The sequence below is a fragment of the Hydra vulgaris genome, chromosome 10 (genome assembly GCF_038396675.1).
Source record: "Hydra vulgaris chromosome 10, alternate assembly HydraT2T_AEP".
Lineage (NCBI taxonomy): Eukaryota > Metazoa > Cnidaria > Hydrozoa > Anthoathecata > Hydridae > Hydra > Hydra vulgaris.
Window position 1 is genome coordinate 26,825,065 of NC_088929.1, and position 17,436 is coordinate 26,842,500.

Here is a 17,436-nt window from a genome sequence, read left to right on the forward strand (position 1 = left end):
TTACTGGTTCAGATTTAAAATGAGAATTGCCTTTACCTCTTTGGATTTATGGAAAGTTTTCTTTCTTCCACTTCCAGGTTTTCTTTCAAAGCTTTGAGTACTATTAAACTATAATATCAAAATCTGAAGTCATACTGTAGATTTTGGGACATTTGCAATCAAATTTAGTAATCAAGAGACGTGAAACTCATGGATTTTTGCAAAATAAATTTACAACTTTTTTACGCACCTCAATTTGTATTCAAAACATTTTTCAAATCATTGTATTGTAAACAAAAATTTATCAATGCAACTAAAGATAAGGAAATAACATTTAATTAAAAAAATAAAAGAAATAAAAAGCAAATGTGGTTTTAGAGAAATCTCAATTTAAAGTTGACCAAATTTTTCCATGTCCACCCGATAGCAGGAGGTTGTCAGGAAGATCATTATTGTAGATAAGAAACAATACAGGACCAAGGATAGCACCTAGTGGTACCCCAGAAGTTACTGGAAATAAAGAAGAGCCTTTGAAGATAAATTTAATAAAGCGGTTAGAAACAAACGATTTGACAATCTCACAAACTTTTCCAGATACACCATAGCAAGCTTATGGAAAAGACCAGTATGCCAAACTTTGTTGAATGCTTTAGATATGCCAAGAACAATAGCTCTCCCCTCCCCGCTTCCATCTAATGCACGATTCATCATTCAGTCACAGCAGTTTGCAATTCAGCCGTAGAGCAAGAGGATTGAAAACCGTTTTGATTTTCTGACGGTAAGTTATTAAACTCAAGATGGGATGTGAGAAATTTGTTGATCAAAGACTTTGCTAATAACAGAAAGAAGACTGATTAATAATTGGAGGGGTCTGAATATTCTCCAGATTTTTTGAAAATTAGAGCCACAGATGCCATTTTCCAGCAGGCAGGAAAACAAGACTTAGTCAAGCACTTATTAAATAGTTTAGAGAGAATTAAATAATAGAGAGAATATTTAATAGTTTAGAGAGAATTGAAAAGATTTCTAGAGAACAAATTTGTAAGACTATGACTGGAATGTTGTCTGGACCACAAGTCATAAAAGATTTTAATTGAGATATGAATTTAGCAATGGAAGCTGGAGTAATTTGAATGTCTAACTATGAGTTAAACTGTTTAATTGGAATGGAAACAAGATTTGAGACCCAGATTAAAAAAAAATAGTTCTGCTTTATTCTTTGGAAAGGTAATAAGATCAGTGCCATGAATGACAGATGTATTGTTAGACTTACTCATGTTAATGACGCTGTTGAAGATTTTCCAAAAGCCTCTAAAACCTAACTTCTGAGATAAGATACAGGATTTAGAGAACTAAGAATAATAGAGCTTAGCATCAGACAGCACTTTTTTACATTGATTTCTTGCAATAAAAAATAGGTGTTTGTAACAAATATTTCAACAACATAACTCAAGAGAGTTATTTTTTTGAAAAAGATGAACAAAATGATTACCATTAAATATAGAAGCTGCATAAGAGTGTGAAAACCATGGAGTAGAATGAGGCTTCGCTTGGAACTGACAAGAAGCAATAAAAGCTTCTATTCCTGCCTGAATCTAGGAGATTACATAGAAGGCGCATTTTTCACATGAGAGGGAAAAGGCATCAGCCCAAGGACTGTCACAAAGAAAATCACAAAAAGAATCCCAGTAGTAAGTAGTGCAATGATAAGGTGAGTCTGAAAGGTAAGATTTAAAGAGATTATTGCATGGTCAGTAAAACTGAACACAAGCTAGGATTAGAGACAAGACATTATGCGGTAGTGGTGTAGTGGTAGAGCGCTCGCTTCATAAGCGAGAGGTTCTGAGTTCGATCCCCACCACGTCCCTGGTAGTACCGCGCTCAACTAGTTTCTCCGCGCAGCGGCCTTGTTCGTCAAGGTTCGTGTTTCGGAGTTATAGAGTTGAGAGAGGGTTATAACCACAATTAAGTAGCCTCCTCATCTGTAGTGGCCTTCTAGGCCTTGGGGAGGTGAAATAACAAAAAAAAAAAAAAAAAAAAAAAAAAGACATAAATCAAGGAGTGAAGGTAAATGATTAAGTTTGTCAGGAAAATGAGTCACAAAGTTAACTATCTGAGTAAGAGATTGAGTAATGAAGAAGTTATAGGCTTTAGTGCCAGTAGGTTAAGTGACATTAGAGCCAAGCAATTCAGTGTGATGAGCATTAAAGTCATCAATAAAAACAATATTAGCAGAGGAGTAAAGAGAGAGAGCATGGTCAAATTGATCAGAAATTACATCTAAAAGAGTGCATTCTTAGGAAGAAGGAGAAAGATAAAAAACAAAGAATAAGGTGATACAGTAAAGAGGTGCTAAGCGGAAGCTCATAAATGAATGGTCAAGAACTCAAACCTAAATTCATCACAAAAAGGTGAATTCAACAAATAGTTCAACTGATGCGTATGTATACCCCCAAGCCAAGCATCTGACTATTGGAGTCTTTGTGAATCAAAGGATATTACCCATCAACACTGAGATCTGAAAAAGGAATAGTGGAATTTAATTTAGTCTGAATAAGAGAAAACATCTCTGTAGAATTTTGCAAGAGGTAAGATTCAAGTGATGGAAGGTTGCTTGGCAGACTACCAAAATTTGTAAAAGATATATTAAAATACGTAGGTGGTAGGGTTGGTTTTTTAATATTTTTGGTTAATTTTGGCATGGATTAAGTTTAAATAGTACTTGACTCATTCATAGATAGAGCACAGACTCTTACGCAATGAGCTATCCAGTTGTCTCAATCCTGTTAATTAACCCAAAGTCATAATTTAGGGCTCCTTAATGTAGCCTCAACAATCTGCACCAAAAGCATTAACATACTTTATAGCTGTTGATGGAATTAGCATCTCTGAGAGCTACCACAGAGCTCAGGAAACCTTACTACAAGCTGGCCTCAGAACCATTGAACTGAGTTTTAGAGCTGCGCCCTCATTAGGAGATAACAGGAAAAATTGCATAGCTACTATCAAGGAGGCACAAGCAAAAAGCTATGAGTAGAGCCAAGAAGATCTAGCATTCATCATGCTAGGCTGGAAACAATGTAACACAGGTTTACATCTACGCCAGCCTAATAGATGAAAAAGGGGTTCGAGGCTGGTCAGCATAATTTTTTGCCTACCCCTTAAGCCTTTGCCCAGAAGGCCTTCTACAAGACAGTAGCTGGATGCAGCTAACATCTGCTCAAGATGAGTATTTTTATCAAGACACCATCTCTAGCTGTTACTCAACCGAGAGCCCCAAGGCAGGTGGATTATTTCATATCAAATCACTAAATGGTCCCCAGGAACCATTTAGTGATTTGATATGAAATAATCACCTCAAATTCAAACCACCTCAAATTCACTTTAAATTTTGACCACCCACAGCATTTATGAAATTTCAGCTTGATTTACCAAATCGTTCAAAAGTTATGATTGATTTAATATTGACCAAAATCAAAAAATTTAAGTACCTGAAGCTTACAGTAGATTTTATTGATTTTTGACAGAGCATAACTTTAAATAAAAAAGAAATTGAAATTTTTTATGTTAATAACCCAAATGTTTTTAACCCAAATAATCTAATTTTGTAGGTGTTTTTGACTGCCTTTGAGGAATTTATGAAATATTGTACCCTAAAGTTGCTATAAAATGCAATAGTAGGAAAATTTTGGAAACTTTAATGAGCTACAGTTCAAATCCTACAGACAGGCAGTACCATTTTTTTTCTACATTTAAGTACTTAAAGTAACCACTTGTGGAAAAATTAAAATTGTGTGTTAACAGTTAGTTCAACACTTGCAGCAGCCTATTAAAATCACTTTTTTTTTAAAATATAATAAATTACATACACTTTCCAGGAATAGAAAATAGCATGAACAGTGAATTTATGAAACTTTTTACTGGCGAGGTTCTATATATAGACAATCACCAAAAAAATTTAAAGACCTATATTCTATCTTGACATAATTTTAGCATTTTGAGGGTGATTTTTTAGTTTAAAAGGACACCTAAAAAATAGGGCAAGTTGTATTATATTTCAAAAAAATAAAAATTAAAAATAAAAATGCTGAAAGAAAAAGTGTACAATAACATGAAACACAAGTACACTAATTTCTTTATCTCTGATTTACATAACTCATAATACTGTCATAATCATTATTAGCAAGATTGTAGTCATGAACACTTGTACCCTTAATGGATAGAGCATTTATTTGACATATTAATTTGTCAAATGGAACCCAATGCTGACTTGATCGTGCATCATTAGTCCATTTTAAATTTAATTTGATTCTAAGCATGAATTTTACATTAAAATCTCAGTTTTCATTATAAATCTCAAGCACAAGCCGTATGTACCATTCATCATTATAGAAGCATGCAATGTATTTACCAAGTTGAAAGTTTGAAGGATCTTTTATTGCTTAATATTATTCAGCAAATGGGAATAATATTAAATTGGATATATCATAGACAGTAATTCTCTAGAAATTCTCTGTAAAAATTTCTCCCCACCTGGTACAAAACTGTGATAGCTTCTTGTGCCTGGTACTGTGCGCATCTCTTCATATTGTTTCTTTAGGTAAATAAGTTTCATGATTATTGATATCATCACTTGAAATGTAAAATATGTTAACACCTTTAATATTTTTTTCTATGTAAACGGTTTGTTTGTTGTGAGAACCTGGTTTTCATTTGTTGCTTGTATACTCGCTTTTGCTGCTTCTCTTTTTATTGTTCCTCCTATTACATCAAATGGACTTTTGCCATGGAATGTAGCAAAGAAGTGATGTTCAGCATTTATGCTGTGGTCTTCAAGATGGTACATTAAATTTAACAGACATTTATAATTTTTAAAGTCTGTTGATCTAATGTTCTTTTTGCCTCTGATAAGTAGGAGGATTGTGATAAAGTGGTGGTGATAACACTTGTTTGGACTGTGCAAGTGCAGTTCAGTCAGTTGGCAACCATTGTTTGTATGTGATCTGATCGTCAAAATTAAAATCATTCTTTTTAAACACATTTTCTAGAACAGTAGGAACATAGATGAAACATGTAATATATTAAATAGCACTTAGATAAAACAGTGCACATCAGCTTAGCATTTTGATTATAAGAAGATACGCAAACTGAATGACTTCCACTACAGTCAACTGTGATGCACCACTTCAGCCTTAGTTCACAGAACTTGTTGAATTTAACCTTGTGTTTAGGGTATAACTTCTTAAACTTAAGATCCATTAAATGAACTAATAATAAACATTTTTATTTATGAACCTTTACATTATTTATACGCACAGAAACAAAGTCTTTTTTTCTCGAACCTTGTCTAGTGAACTCTTTGGATTCATAAATTTCAATGACTTTCTGTTTAACAATATCTTGCAAAGGCTGTTCTATTTCAGGTTTGGTAAGTATTCCAATTTTATTTTTTAACTTTCGGGCTTTCTTAACAAGATGTTCTAAAACTAACAGTTTGTCTAAATCATTATAGTTTTTACATTTTTGCTCTTTTTTCGATAATATACCTAATAATAATAATATATTTAGGGTTTATATCCAATCCTGACGCTACTTAGTTTGTCATACTTGTTGCAATTTTTTTAACTTTTTGCTTTCCATATCCTAATTTGCTGCGCCTACTTTTTGTCGCGTTTACTTACATTTTTGAGTGGAGATATTTCCAATGAAGACATGCTCTTATTAAGAAGTGTCTTATTAAGAACAACTATAATCTGCTTTGGAAGCCTCATTTTGACTTCTGTCTGGTTTAAAATGCGCTCGCGATTTCAAATGAAAATCTAATGCATTAGTAACATTTTATAAAACATTTTTAGGTATAAAATTAAAAAATAAGACTATTAAATAAATTTTATGTTTATTATCAAATAAACACTAATTATATAATAATAAAAACATTATTATGAATTAAAATTAAAGATTTTAAAGCAATTCCATTACTTTAGTATCCTTATCCTTTAAGTTCTTAAACTGGAAAGGATAGAGTTTCATCATAACTATCTAAGTCTTATTTTATAATTATTATCAACATTAAAATGGAACTCGTTTTCTGACTCTTTTGCAACTTTCTTTTTTCATGTTTTCTCTTTCTTTTTTAGTTTTTTCATTTGATAACTTTTTCTCCAAAATTGACTTGACATCTTACTACTGTAGTGTTTTCATCTTTGTACTGTAGTGTTTAGACTTACTACTGTAGTGTTTTCAAGTTTGAATTCATTCATACAGTTAGTACTAATTTTTTGACCAGGTTTGATCTTAAGTTGATTTGTATTGATATGTTGACCTAACACAATTCCATGATTTTTCTTGTGGACTTAAAATGGATCACACTAGTATTCTTAAAGTGCTTCATATCTAGAAATATAAGCTTTTTCATGGTGAAAACATAATGGTAACAAAACATGGTGAAAACTCCTCATTTGGTTCAAAAGTGTATCCTGAAAATTCAATATCAGTATCTTTTATTCTTATTCTTCCTACCATTCTACAATATGACACTTTATCACAACCTCTATCAAAACTCTTCCCACGCAACATTTGTCTGACATTTTTTACTAATCTAAAAATATTTAAAATGAGGGTTAAACATGTAACATTATAATCTTAAAAAAAAAAAATTGTTTTTTTCCAGTAATATAATCAGTCATATGAAATCTCAATTTTTTATAATATGTAATATGAAATCTCTTATAAAATGTAATATGTAATATGTAACATATAATGTTTAATATGTAATATGAAATCTTTTATAATATATAATTTGAAATCTCAAATTTTTTTCCAGTGATAAAATCAGTAAAATGAAATGTCAAATACAAATGTGCTTAAAACTGTCTAAAATGCAACCAATAAACTATTTCTACATAAACCTATTTCTGTATACACAAAACTCTTTTTTTTTTTTTTTTGGTTCTTGAAATATTAAAAACGAAAATAATAAAATCCAGAAAATACTGTACAGATTTAGATTTTAATACCAACTCTTGAAGCAATTGAAGTATTTTACACTCAAATTATAACCATGTGTAAATTATATCATTATAATTGTGTTATATGCATAAAATTAAACAAACACATGTTATAAAATCAAATAAATTAAATTAAAACACTGATAATGTTATTTTAGGGAAAACTGATTACATTTATTTAGGGAAAAATTAAAAATATACACCTAAGTCATATGGCTACAATCATGTTATAAGATAGAATATAGGTCTTTCAATTTTTATTTTGGTGATTGTCTATATATAGGACCTTGCCGGTAAAAAGTTTCATAATTTATTTTAACTTTTTACACTACTTTCTATGCCTACAAAATGAATGTAACATCATATTTTTAAAAAAAGTGATATTTTAACAGGCTGCTGCAAGTGTTAAATCAACTTTTAATGCGTAACTTTTTTTGCCGTAGGTGGTTACCTTAAGTACACAAAAGTATTAAAAAATTGGCACAATCTGTCTGTTAAAGTTTCCAAAATTTTTTTCTAATATTGCGTCATTTAGCAACTTTGAGGTACAAAAATTAAAAAAATTGTTTAAAATCAGTCAAAAACATATATTAATTAATTATATAAATTAATTACTTAAATATATTACTTGATTGAAAAACTAATACTGTAAAAAATTTCAGGTGATCACCTTTTTTATTTAAAAAGTTACGACCTGTTAAAAATAAAAAAAAATCTACTGTAAGCTGCGGACACTAAAATTTTTCTGCTTTATTATTCTTTTTACTGGTGTATCAGGGGATTTTTAAGCTGAAAAAGCATTTTTAATTTGGATACTGGATTTTTAACCCAGTAATACCTGCCCCATGCCCTGCTGCCTACAAGGCAGCAAGCCATGGTTTACATAATACCAGTAGCAAGGTACTTATTTATGTAAAAAAAAGCCTTATATGTAAGGATAAAATTATTTTAATTTGCATTGTTCATTTTAGTTATCATTTTATTAAACAATAATAAAAATACTTATTAATTAAAATTATTTAAAGTAACATATACTACATATTATTAAATTTATACTTCAACTGTAATAAATAGTTTTTGTTATGATATATAAATAATAATATCATATATAAATAATAAAAACTAATAAATAATTTAAACTTTAAATAAATCTTTAAACTAAATATTTTTAAAATATGCAATTAAAGGTGGAATTACTCTCTTTATCTAAAGAAGATTAACTTTTTAATAAAGAATATAGTACACAATAAATAAAACAGACCCATTAACTGCAAACATCTTTGAATAATTCAATGCAATGTTAATATAAGCAGCCAACACTGATCTTAGAATGAGAACATCTTCAGCATGTAAAAGAAATGCACCATTGATTGGATCAATGAATAAATAAACAGGGTCTTCCCAATATGTTGTTGAAACCGATAAAACACCAAGAATGTTGCTTATCAACTTATTTTAAAAACGAAAAAGCGTATAAAATAATAAATTCAAGTAACTATTGTAGTTTACTAATACTATTTTTTATTATTATTTATTAATTACTAATTTATTACAATTTTTATCTTAATTACATTTTTTATATAAACATTAAAAATTTCTTTATATAAGCATTAAAAGTTTCTAAAACCAAAAGAGAGTATAAAAGATATGTTTATTTTATATTTTTTAGTTTAGTTTAAATTTCATATTTAGAAAAAGTATTGCTTTTACAAATAAATATGACAACATTTTCAAACCTTAATCCAGTAATCTTTATACACAACATCAATATCAAATATTGCCTTAAAACATAAATAACATGTACCAGTACATTTGCAATTCGGTATGAATGAAACAAATTTAAATGTAATAAAATTAAAAATTAAAAACAAAGTTAAATGTAATGATAACAAACAGACACATTGACAGTAAATTAATAAATAAAATACAATGCAATGATAAAAAAAAGAAGATGCAATGAGTACCTTTCCTACTTCTGTGTGTAAGTTGCATAGATCAAATTCAATATCAATAACTTTGCGTGGATATGTAGGCTGCTGACATAACTCGTTAAATAAAAAAACAGCTGATTTCTGTAAAAAAAATAAAATAATAACTAATACAAAATATGCTAATTAGTTTTGGAAACTAATTCAAAAATAAACTAACAATTAGTAAAAAGTTAACAAAAAATACTCAAAAAACAATAATCAAATTTTAAAAAACCTTTTTATCTTTATTTGGAAGAGCATCAAACATAGATTTAGCAAAAACTAGCTGTACTATCTGAAGTTGTTTGCTGATAAGAGCCTAAAAAGAAAAACATATTTATCTTAACTTTAAATAACTGTCAATCAGCATTTTATTTTTATAATACCCAAAAAAGCCAGAGGCAACCACTATTTTAGTTAAAAGTAAAAAAATAACGAAAAAAAGAAAAGAAAATAGAGCAGAACAAAATAATGATTAAAAAAAAGTTAAATAGACTGCATACAAATAAAACAAAACAAAAAAAACTAAATAAATCTAACATCAATTTACCATTAAATATCAATATCATATTTATCATTTCAATAAATAGTAATACTATTTATTAATATTATATAGTAATACTATATAGTAATATCATATCAATAAATAGTAACATTATAAATACTCCTTGATGTTAACTTCGCAAGAGTAAAACCTTCGACCAATTTATGTAAACTGTACTAGGCATAAAACTTGATAAATCAATTAATGTATGTAATTTATAATATTGAAAAAAATAAGTGTTGTATTTTATATTTCTAGCCTTTTAAGTTTATGTTTTTTAAAACTTGCAAAATATAACTGATTTTAAATTAAAACAAAAACACAGTAAAAAAAAAGTGACATATTTGATGTGTATATATATATATATATATATATATATATATATATATATATATATATATATATATATATATATATATATATATATATATATATATATATTAGTGATGTACTGATAGCACATTAGTGGCTGGTGCCGATGGATGGGAAAAGGCTGATGCCGATACTGATGAATTAACTAATTATGTAAATTTTGAAAATATAAGACCATACAACTTTAAATCGTGTAAACTTTTTCATGGAATCAGAACTGGTAAACAAATACTTAGACCCAAATCAGAGCCTAACCATTATTTTAAAAGATATTTAGAAAAACTCAGTTAAAAAAATATACATTTTTTAGTTTTTTTTACTATGAAAAGAAAAACTTTTTAAAAATAAATACAATTTTAAAGGAAGATTTTTTATTTCAATTAAAAAAAAAAAATGGTATTAGATAAGCAGTTTAGAATGCAACTTTATTAATTTATTAGTATAAATTAATAAAGTTGCTATAAATTAATAAAGCTGGTCAGCTGGTATAAATGTTAGTGATGTACCGAATAATCGGTACATCACTAACTTTTATACTAGCTGACCAGACCTGTAAAAAAATGGGTCTTTGTAATAATAGAGAAAATTTGTAATAATAAAGAAAAGGTAAGTATTCCACATCAACCCTTTCTTTACTTTTTCCTTATATATACAGTATGGTGCAAAACTGAACCAGAATGCATAATATTTTTATTTACTTATAAAGAATTAAGCATTTTGAGAATTAATATTGCTGGTAGGAATTATTATTAAAAAAACAATTTTTATTAAGTATTTATTGAAGAAAAATATTTACTTACAAAATAATAAATGAAAAACATGGTGAATCAATTTGGCACCACGTGAAAAAAACGGTCAATTTTTGTCAATTTTTAATATTTTGTCATAATCCTTTCGCTTTTTTAACTGCTGCTAATCTTCTATTTGTGCTCTTTACAAGATTTTCGCAAAGGTTTAACGAAATATTTTCCAACTGTTCTTGAACTCGTTCATATAACACATTAATGGATGATGGAGAGTCAAAATAGTTATTAATGAGCGCTTTTTTTAATTGCGACCACAAATTTAATTTCAAATTTTTAATTGCGACCACAGCGTGCCACGCTGGCACGCTGACAAGGAAAATTTTAAAACTATATAATAAATAAAAGACTTTATAAAACGGAAATAAGTGCTATAGATCAAAATTAAGGATATGTTGCCGCAACACAATTTTCAAGTGAAATTTAAACGGCAAAACTTGATATATGTTTTAGTATGTTTTAACATTACATAATTTGAAGTTTACCTATGCTAGATATTTGCATACACTTTCGTTCACATTTTCTTATAAAAATAAAAGTACTTGTGACTCTTACTTGCCATTACCTCGGTAGCAATGGCTGCCAAAGGTTCTGTGTCAAAAACTCTATAAGAGGCACTTTTACTACTAAAACTATTAAGTTCAATAATAATATGTAAATATATATATATATATATATTTGGGCCAAAATAAATTTTGTTGCACTGATTGAACATAGTGTAAAAGGTGCTCCTTTCTATCCTTAATAAGATGGTAGAAAAACTTTTGATTAAAAAATATTTTAGGAGTCCCAACTGACCATTAAATATTTAACAGGTCCCTAATGTTATCTGATAAAAACATTTTTCAAGGTTTAACTTTTTTTTTTTTTAATAAATTTTTATTTCAAAATTTTTTTATAAAATATGAATAATATTTTTATTATATAAAATTTAAAAAAAATTTTGCTCCTTTTGAGTACCAGTACCAGGTTGAAATACTTTTGAATAAAAATTATTTTAGATAATATTAGGAAATTATTAAAAATATTAAAAAAATATTTTTATTCAAATTTTTTTTTTAATTAAATTATAAAAGCTAGAGCACTAATGTATGCTTGACTGTAACCCACCGTAATATATATTCTTTTTTCAGTGCATTGTTTTGAATATGTAGATAGCTTACCAAGCCTTATCGCATGTTGTTTCCACTTAATACTAGCCAATACTAAAAAATTGACACCTTGATTTTTCTCATACATAGACTTTTCCAAAGTAATTATATCGTCATTACTCAATTCAGGTATAAAGTTATCATACTTTGGATTGTTGGATTGTACTGTTAAACTTGATAAGATAATATTTTGACCATTCAAATGCCTTAAAGAGCATAGAGTTGTTGCAAATTTAACTAATAATTTTATTATTATCAGCAAATAATTTAGATTATTTGCTGATAACGGGTGAAAACTAAAAAACGAGACTGGATTTAAAGACACATATCTCTTTACAGAAGTAAGATAAAACAAAAAGGAAAAATGTTCTAGAAAGTATTTTTATTCTAGTTTTTAAATATATAATCAGTTTTTCTCAATTAAACCATTTCTTTTGACTTTATGAACTAGGCCTGATATAGACTGAGTTCTGATAACTCTGCAAACTTGCCAGAATGTCATCCTATCGAAAATTTTTGGACTATTTTGAAAGGCCTTGTCTACAAGAATAAATGGCATGCAGAAAATCTTAAAAAATTATGTTCTAGAATCAAGTATTGCCTTAATAAAATTGATATTGAGGCTCTGTATGAGCTCAATATCAATTTTATTAAGGCAATACTTGATTCTAGAACATAATTTTTTAAGATTTTCTGCATGCCAATTATTCTTGTAGACAAGGCCTTTCAAAATACTCCAAAAACTTTCAATAGGACGACATTCTGGCAAGTTTGCAGAGTTATCCGCTCAACATAATGCTTATTTTCTCAACATAATGCACACTTTCCTTGTTTAGGTACATGATTACTGTTTTTGCATAGTGAATACATATGCACTATCTGATTGATTTATTTATGAATGGAATAAGTCTCTTCTTAACATTTTTGTTTGAATAGATTTTTTGATTTACAGCCAGTCCACTTGGTACAAAATATGGTTGAGAAATTCCATTTTCAGAAAAAGTTATCCATAGAAGTAATTTCTTTTGAAACTTTTGTTTTGTTTGGTATTTAACTGTAGATGGAGTAGATTTTACATCACTAGTATAAAATATATCATTTCCATTGATACTGGAGTGATTTAACGTGAAATAAGACTCATCGTCAATGATTGGTTTACAATTTTTGAATTTCTGACAGAATCGACTGCACTTAGTTCTAGCTGCTGCTTTTTGCTGGTCAGAGCGCTTTGGAATCGTCATTTTTTTTTCTTGATTTAATATTTGTTCTTTTTTTAATGTTTTACTAATGTGTTGCTGAGTACAGTTGAACTTTTTAGCTGCCTGTCGTTGAGAAACTCCGTCTGGTCAAACATGAGTTTGAGCCTTTCAATGTTTGTCCTGGTCATCTTTTTAGCTTTTACTCCACTTCTTTAAACACTTTGGTACCCAGATTCACTTTCAGCATGTTTAATTATCTTGTAGATAGTACTTTTAGGTATATTCTCAATTTTAAAGTGGTCATAAGTGAACTTTTTACCAGCATTTTTGTAATTCAAATAAAATTAGAAAAGCTAGCAATGACAAGCATTGATCTTTAAGTTTTCTTAGGTAAACCTTGTTACAATAGAGTTATTTAAATCTATATTGTTTAAAAGTTCTAATATTTGATTATATCTGATTAAATATAATCAAATATTTCTTTTTTTTTCTTCAACTTTTCCGCAATTTAATATATATATATTTTTTTTCATCAATTTCGTATATTTGAGTCCTTGATCAACAATACAACGTGGCTTGAATTGAATTTGCTCATTGAATATGCTTAAGAATATCAACACCTATCTGTAAATATGACTTGGATTGCATACTTTAAATGTAAATGTCATAAGTCAGAAAGAGTGTGTTGTATATGATTGTATATAGGTTAATTAAAGTGATTGCCCAACAATCTTAAACTTCAGATTTTGAGTTTCCCAAGCTTGCAGTTTGATATTGGCACTTCTGCCAAAATCTATGTTTACACAGTCATTGGACGCAAGTACTCAAAGGTATATAAATTATACTACTCTATAAAATAAAATACTTATTGCATGTAGCAAGTAATTTATTATATACAACAAATATACCTGCTGTTGTCTCTTTCTGAACATAAGTTGTTTATCAACTTTTTCTAACTTTACTGTTGGTGAAGGATGACCTCTTTTATACATGAAAATGTCCCGAATTCGATCTTCTTTATTCATTACAAGACCTTATCAGGAGAAAAACAACAAAAATAACATTAAAACAGGCTCATAAAAAACATTTTTAAAAATCTTTTAACAAAAATAATATTTAATGAAAAAACGTTTTTCAGCTTTTAAAAATAAATTTTTAGGTAAAAAGTATTATTTTTTATTCATTTTGAATAAAAATCTGTTTACTAAGACTTAAAATTTATAAAACATACAATATTTATAAAATAATATTTTGACATAATTATTATAATTAAATTGAAAAGTAATTCAAATCTAATACAACAAAAAATAACAACAACAAAAAAATCAAACTATCATCTTAAAAAATTTAAACTATCATCTTAAAAAATGTAAACTATCTGTATCATCTTAAAAAATTTCTACTTTTTCTTTCTAAAAATTTTCATCTTAATGATTGTATGATATAACACGTAATATAACTTATGAGGAGTTATTGAATTAGAATAGGCAATAGGTGCAATCAAAAATCTTCCCTATTATGTTTTGAGTGCAACAATTTGATTCTCTAAAAATTTCTCTTTATTATTATTAAAACTTATTTATATCGACATTTCTAAAGCCTTTGATAAGAACATGCTGGTCTTCTCCATAAGCATTCTTCTTACGGTGTATCAGGTAACATCATTAAGATTATTGAATCCTTCCTTACCAATCATAGTACAAAAGTAGTCCTTGATAGACAGCACTCTTCTTCATATCTTGAAACTTCAGGGGTTCCTCAAGGTGCTAATCTTGGCCCTTTACATTTTTTAATTTACATTACCGAGCTCCCAGAACTTGTCACATCTAAGGTGGCATTGTGTGCTGATGAACTTACCATTTATTTTGTCTTGATAAGAAGCCAACAATATCTGATTGCTTGAAGGAGGAGGGGGGGGGGGGGATTTGAGCTTCAAAAAGATCTCACTTCTGCTACCGCATGGGGCTCTCAGTGGTTGGTGAACTTTAACTCAGATAAAACTCAATTTTTTTCAGCTAATCATCAGATTCTGCTAAGGTTGCACCTGTTTATTGTGCTTGCCAATTTTCTACTAAGGATAATACTTTTTTTCTCTATAAATCTCGAATCTATTCTTGTATGGAATACTGTTGCCATACCTGAAATGGATCTTCTGATGATGCCTTTTTCTTTTAGACAAGATGCAAAAGCGCATTGTAAATAGTTAGATATTGTAAATAGTTAGACTCACTTTACTCATTATTCAATTAAGTCATATCCTTTTACTGTGACTGTTCCTAAGAGCTCCAAAAATTCTTACATGATAGTTTCTTTCTTGGAACATCAGTTCTTTGGAATTCGCTCCCTCTAACTTGTTTTTCTGATTCATATAATTTGCAATCTTTCAAGTCATCTGTTAATTGTTATCTGGCTCTATAAACTTCATCTTTTCTCTTCCAGTAACTTCCAACTGTAATAGTGTAATAGTGGTTGCTTGTAGCCTTGTTAGAAGTGTAATAGTGGTTGCTTGTAGTCTTGTTAGAAGTGAAGATGTTGAAAAATAATAATAATAAATCATTATATAATTAATTATTATTAGTATACAATAAATTATTATTATCATGTAATAAACTATTATTATTATTATTATTATTATTATTATTATTATTATTATTATTATTATTATTATTATTATTATTATTATTTAATAAATAATTTTGTATGAAAGTTTCACTGTATGCACTAAATTTACTGGATTGTTTTTTTCCAAAACATCCTTTTTTTATTTCTGAACAACTATTTCTAGGTTGTAAATGCTTTTTGATAACAATTACTAAATAAAATTGTTTGCATTTACCTGAATGTTTATCCACAAGCCATAGATCAGAGCTATCAGAAGTTGGATAAGATTCTTTACACATATTTAATAAATGTTGAAAGGTCATGTCCTACAAATTTAAAAAGTGATTACAATATTTGCTGTTTACTATAAAACTTTGCAAGTGTATAAACTAAATAAAAAAATCTAAAAACTAAAAATCTACCTCAGACACCTCAAACTTTTTTTTATTAGGCATTGCAACAATGATTTCCTAAAATTTCATTTTTAGATTTCAATAAACAATTTAAATACACAATATTGGCGAGCTCCATTGCTTCATACACACACAAACACACACACACAAGTTTAGTGTGGTACTACAATGGACATGGTGGGATCACAAGAGATGCACTTTGCACCACTATTCATAAATTTTTCTTTTTATGACCTTTTAATGTTTAAATTTGATATAACCTTAATTTACCGTTGTTATTAACTTAAATATGTGTGATCTCAAACTATCATTTCTCTAAACTTTAAATGTTATAGCCTTAAAGATTAAAACTTTAAAATGTTATAACCTTAAATTTTAAAATTTTAAATTGTTATAACCTTGAAATTTAAAATTTTTAAACGTTATAACCTATGTTATAGCCATAATTAATCATCATTTTTTGATAACTCTTCTGTATTTTTAAAAACGGAAATGTTCTAACACATATGAAAATTCTTAACAGTACTTTAACCAATAAAAGAATATTTAATTTACTCAATTGTAAATACAAGATCACTTCTATAAGTTTTTATTAAATTCAATTATTATCAAAATTACAAATTTATTGTAGAGCAGCAATTAAACACAAAGTTAACTTTACCTTTGTCCCAACAATATTAGCTGTCATCATGATAATATTCTAAAAAATATTGTTTTCTTAAATATATTACAACAATTGCATAGTTTTAAGTATGACTTCACAAACATAAAATATCAATTGATTGTTAATGTAAAATTAAATTATTTTTAAATGCTTTAAAAATGTCAGTAATTTCATTGTCATAATAACAGATAGTCTGGACAGTTAGGCCAAGGTTCGCAAGATTCTATTGTTTTTAAACAATAAAAGTTAAAATTTTGAATTTATGCTGAAAATAGTTTATCTATCCTGCCCAGACTACCAATAAGTGCATGAAAATCTAAAAAATGGCAAACTCAACAGATAAACAGTGCTTTAATTATTTCATATTAGATCTAGAATCAAATTTTTTTTTTTGTAAACTCAAATTTATCAATAATTTCAGCTCTTTTCTTGTTGAAATTGGGAGTAAAAACGCTTCAACCAAATTTACTTTCCCCAGTGTATGATAAAATGAAGTCGGAACATAAACTCAAACGCCACATAACAAAACAGCATTCAAATAGTGTCTCTTTAACACAGCAAAAAAATGAATAAACTGATATTAAGCAAACGTGTTCTACAAATATGTTCATGAATTTTTTTTCAAAAAAACATTCTTATTGTCATAAACGATCTTTGCTGCAACGTGTTCTGCAAATAAGTTCATAAATTTTGTTTTAAAAAACATTCTTATTGTTATAAACAATCTTTGCTG

The 17,436-nt window shown here is 28.0% G+C and overlaps 1 protein-coding gene across 3 annotated transcripts in view; it reads right to left on the bottom strand.

Moving 5' to 3' along the window:
* LOC101239676 (protein unc-80 homolog) overlaps window positions 1–17,436 on the bottom strand; it is a 110,469-nt gene that overhangs the window by 35,613 nt on the left and 57,420 nt on the right. For all 3 annotated transcript variants that reach the window (XM_065807642.1, XM_065807641.1, XM_065807640.1), the window contains exons 19-26: window positions 16,701–16,739; window positions 16,049–16,096; window positions 15,862–15,952; window positions 13,934–14,058; window positions 9,192–9,275; window positions 8,951–9,058; window positions 8,723–8,767; window positions 8,248–8,435 (exon numbers count right to left, since the gene is read on the bottom strand). In XM_065807642.1, coding sequence (XP_065663714.1) covers window positions 8,248–8,435; window positions 8,723–8,767; window positions 8,951–9,058; window positions 9,192–9,275; window positions 13,934–14,058; window positions 15,862–15,952; window positions 16,049–16,096; window positions 16,701–16,739 — 728 coding nt within the window. The remainder of the gene's footprint in view (window positions 1–8,247; window positions 8,436–8,722; window positions 8,768–8,950; window positions 9,059–9,191; window positions 9,276–13,933; window positions 14,059–15,861; window positions 15,953–16,048; window positions 16,097–16,700; window positions 16,740–17,436) is intronic.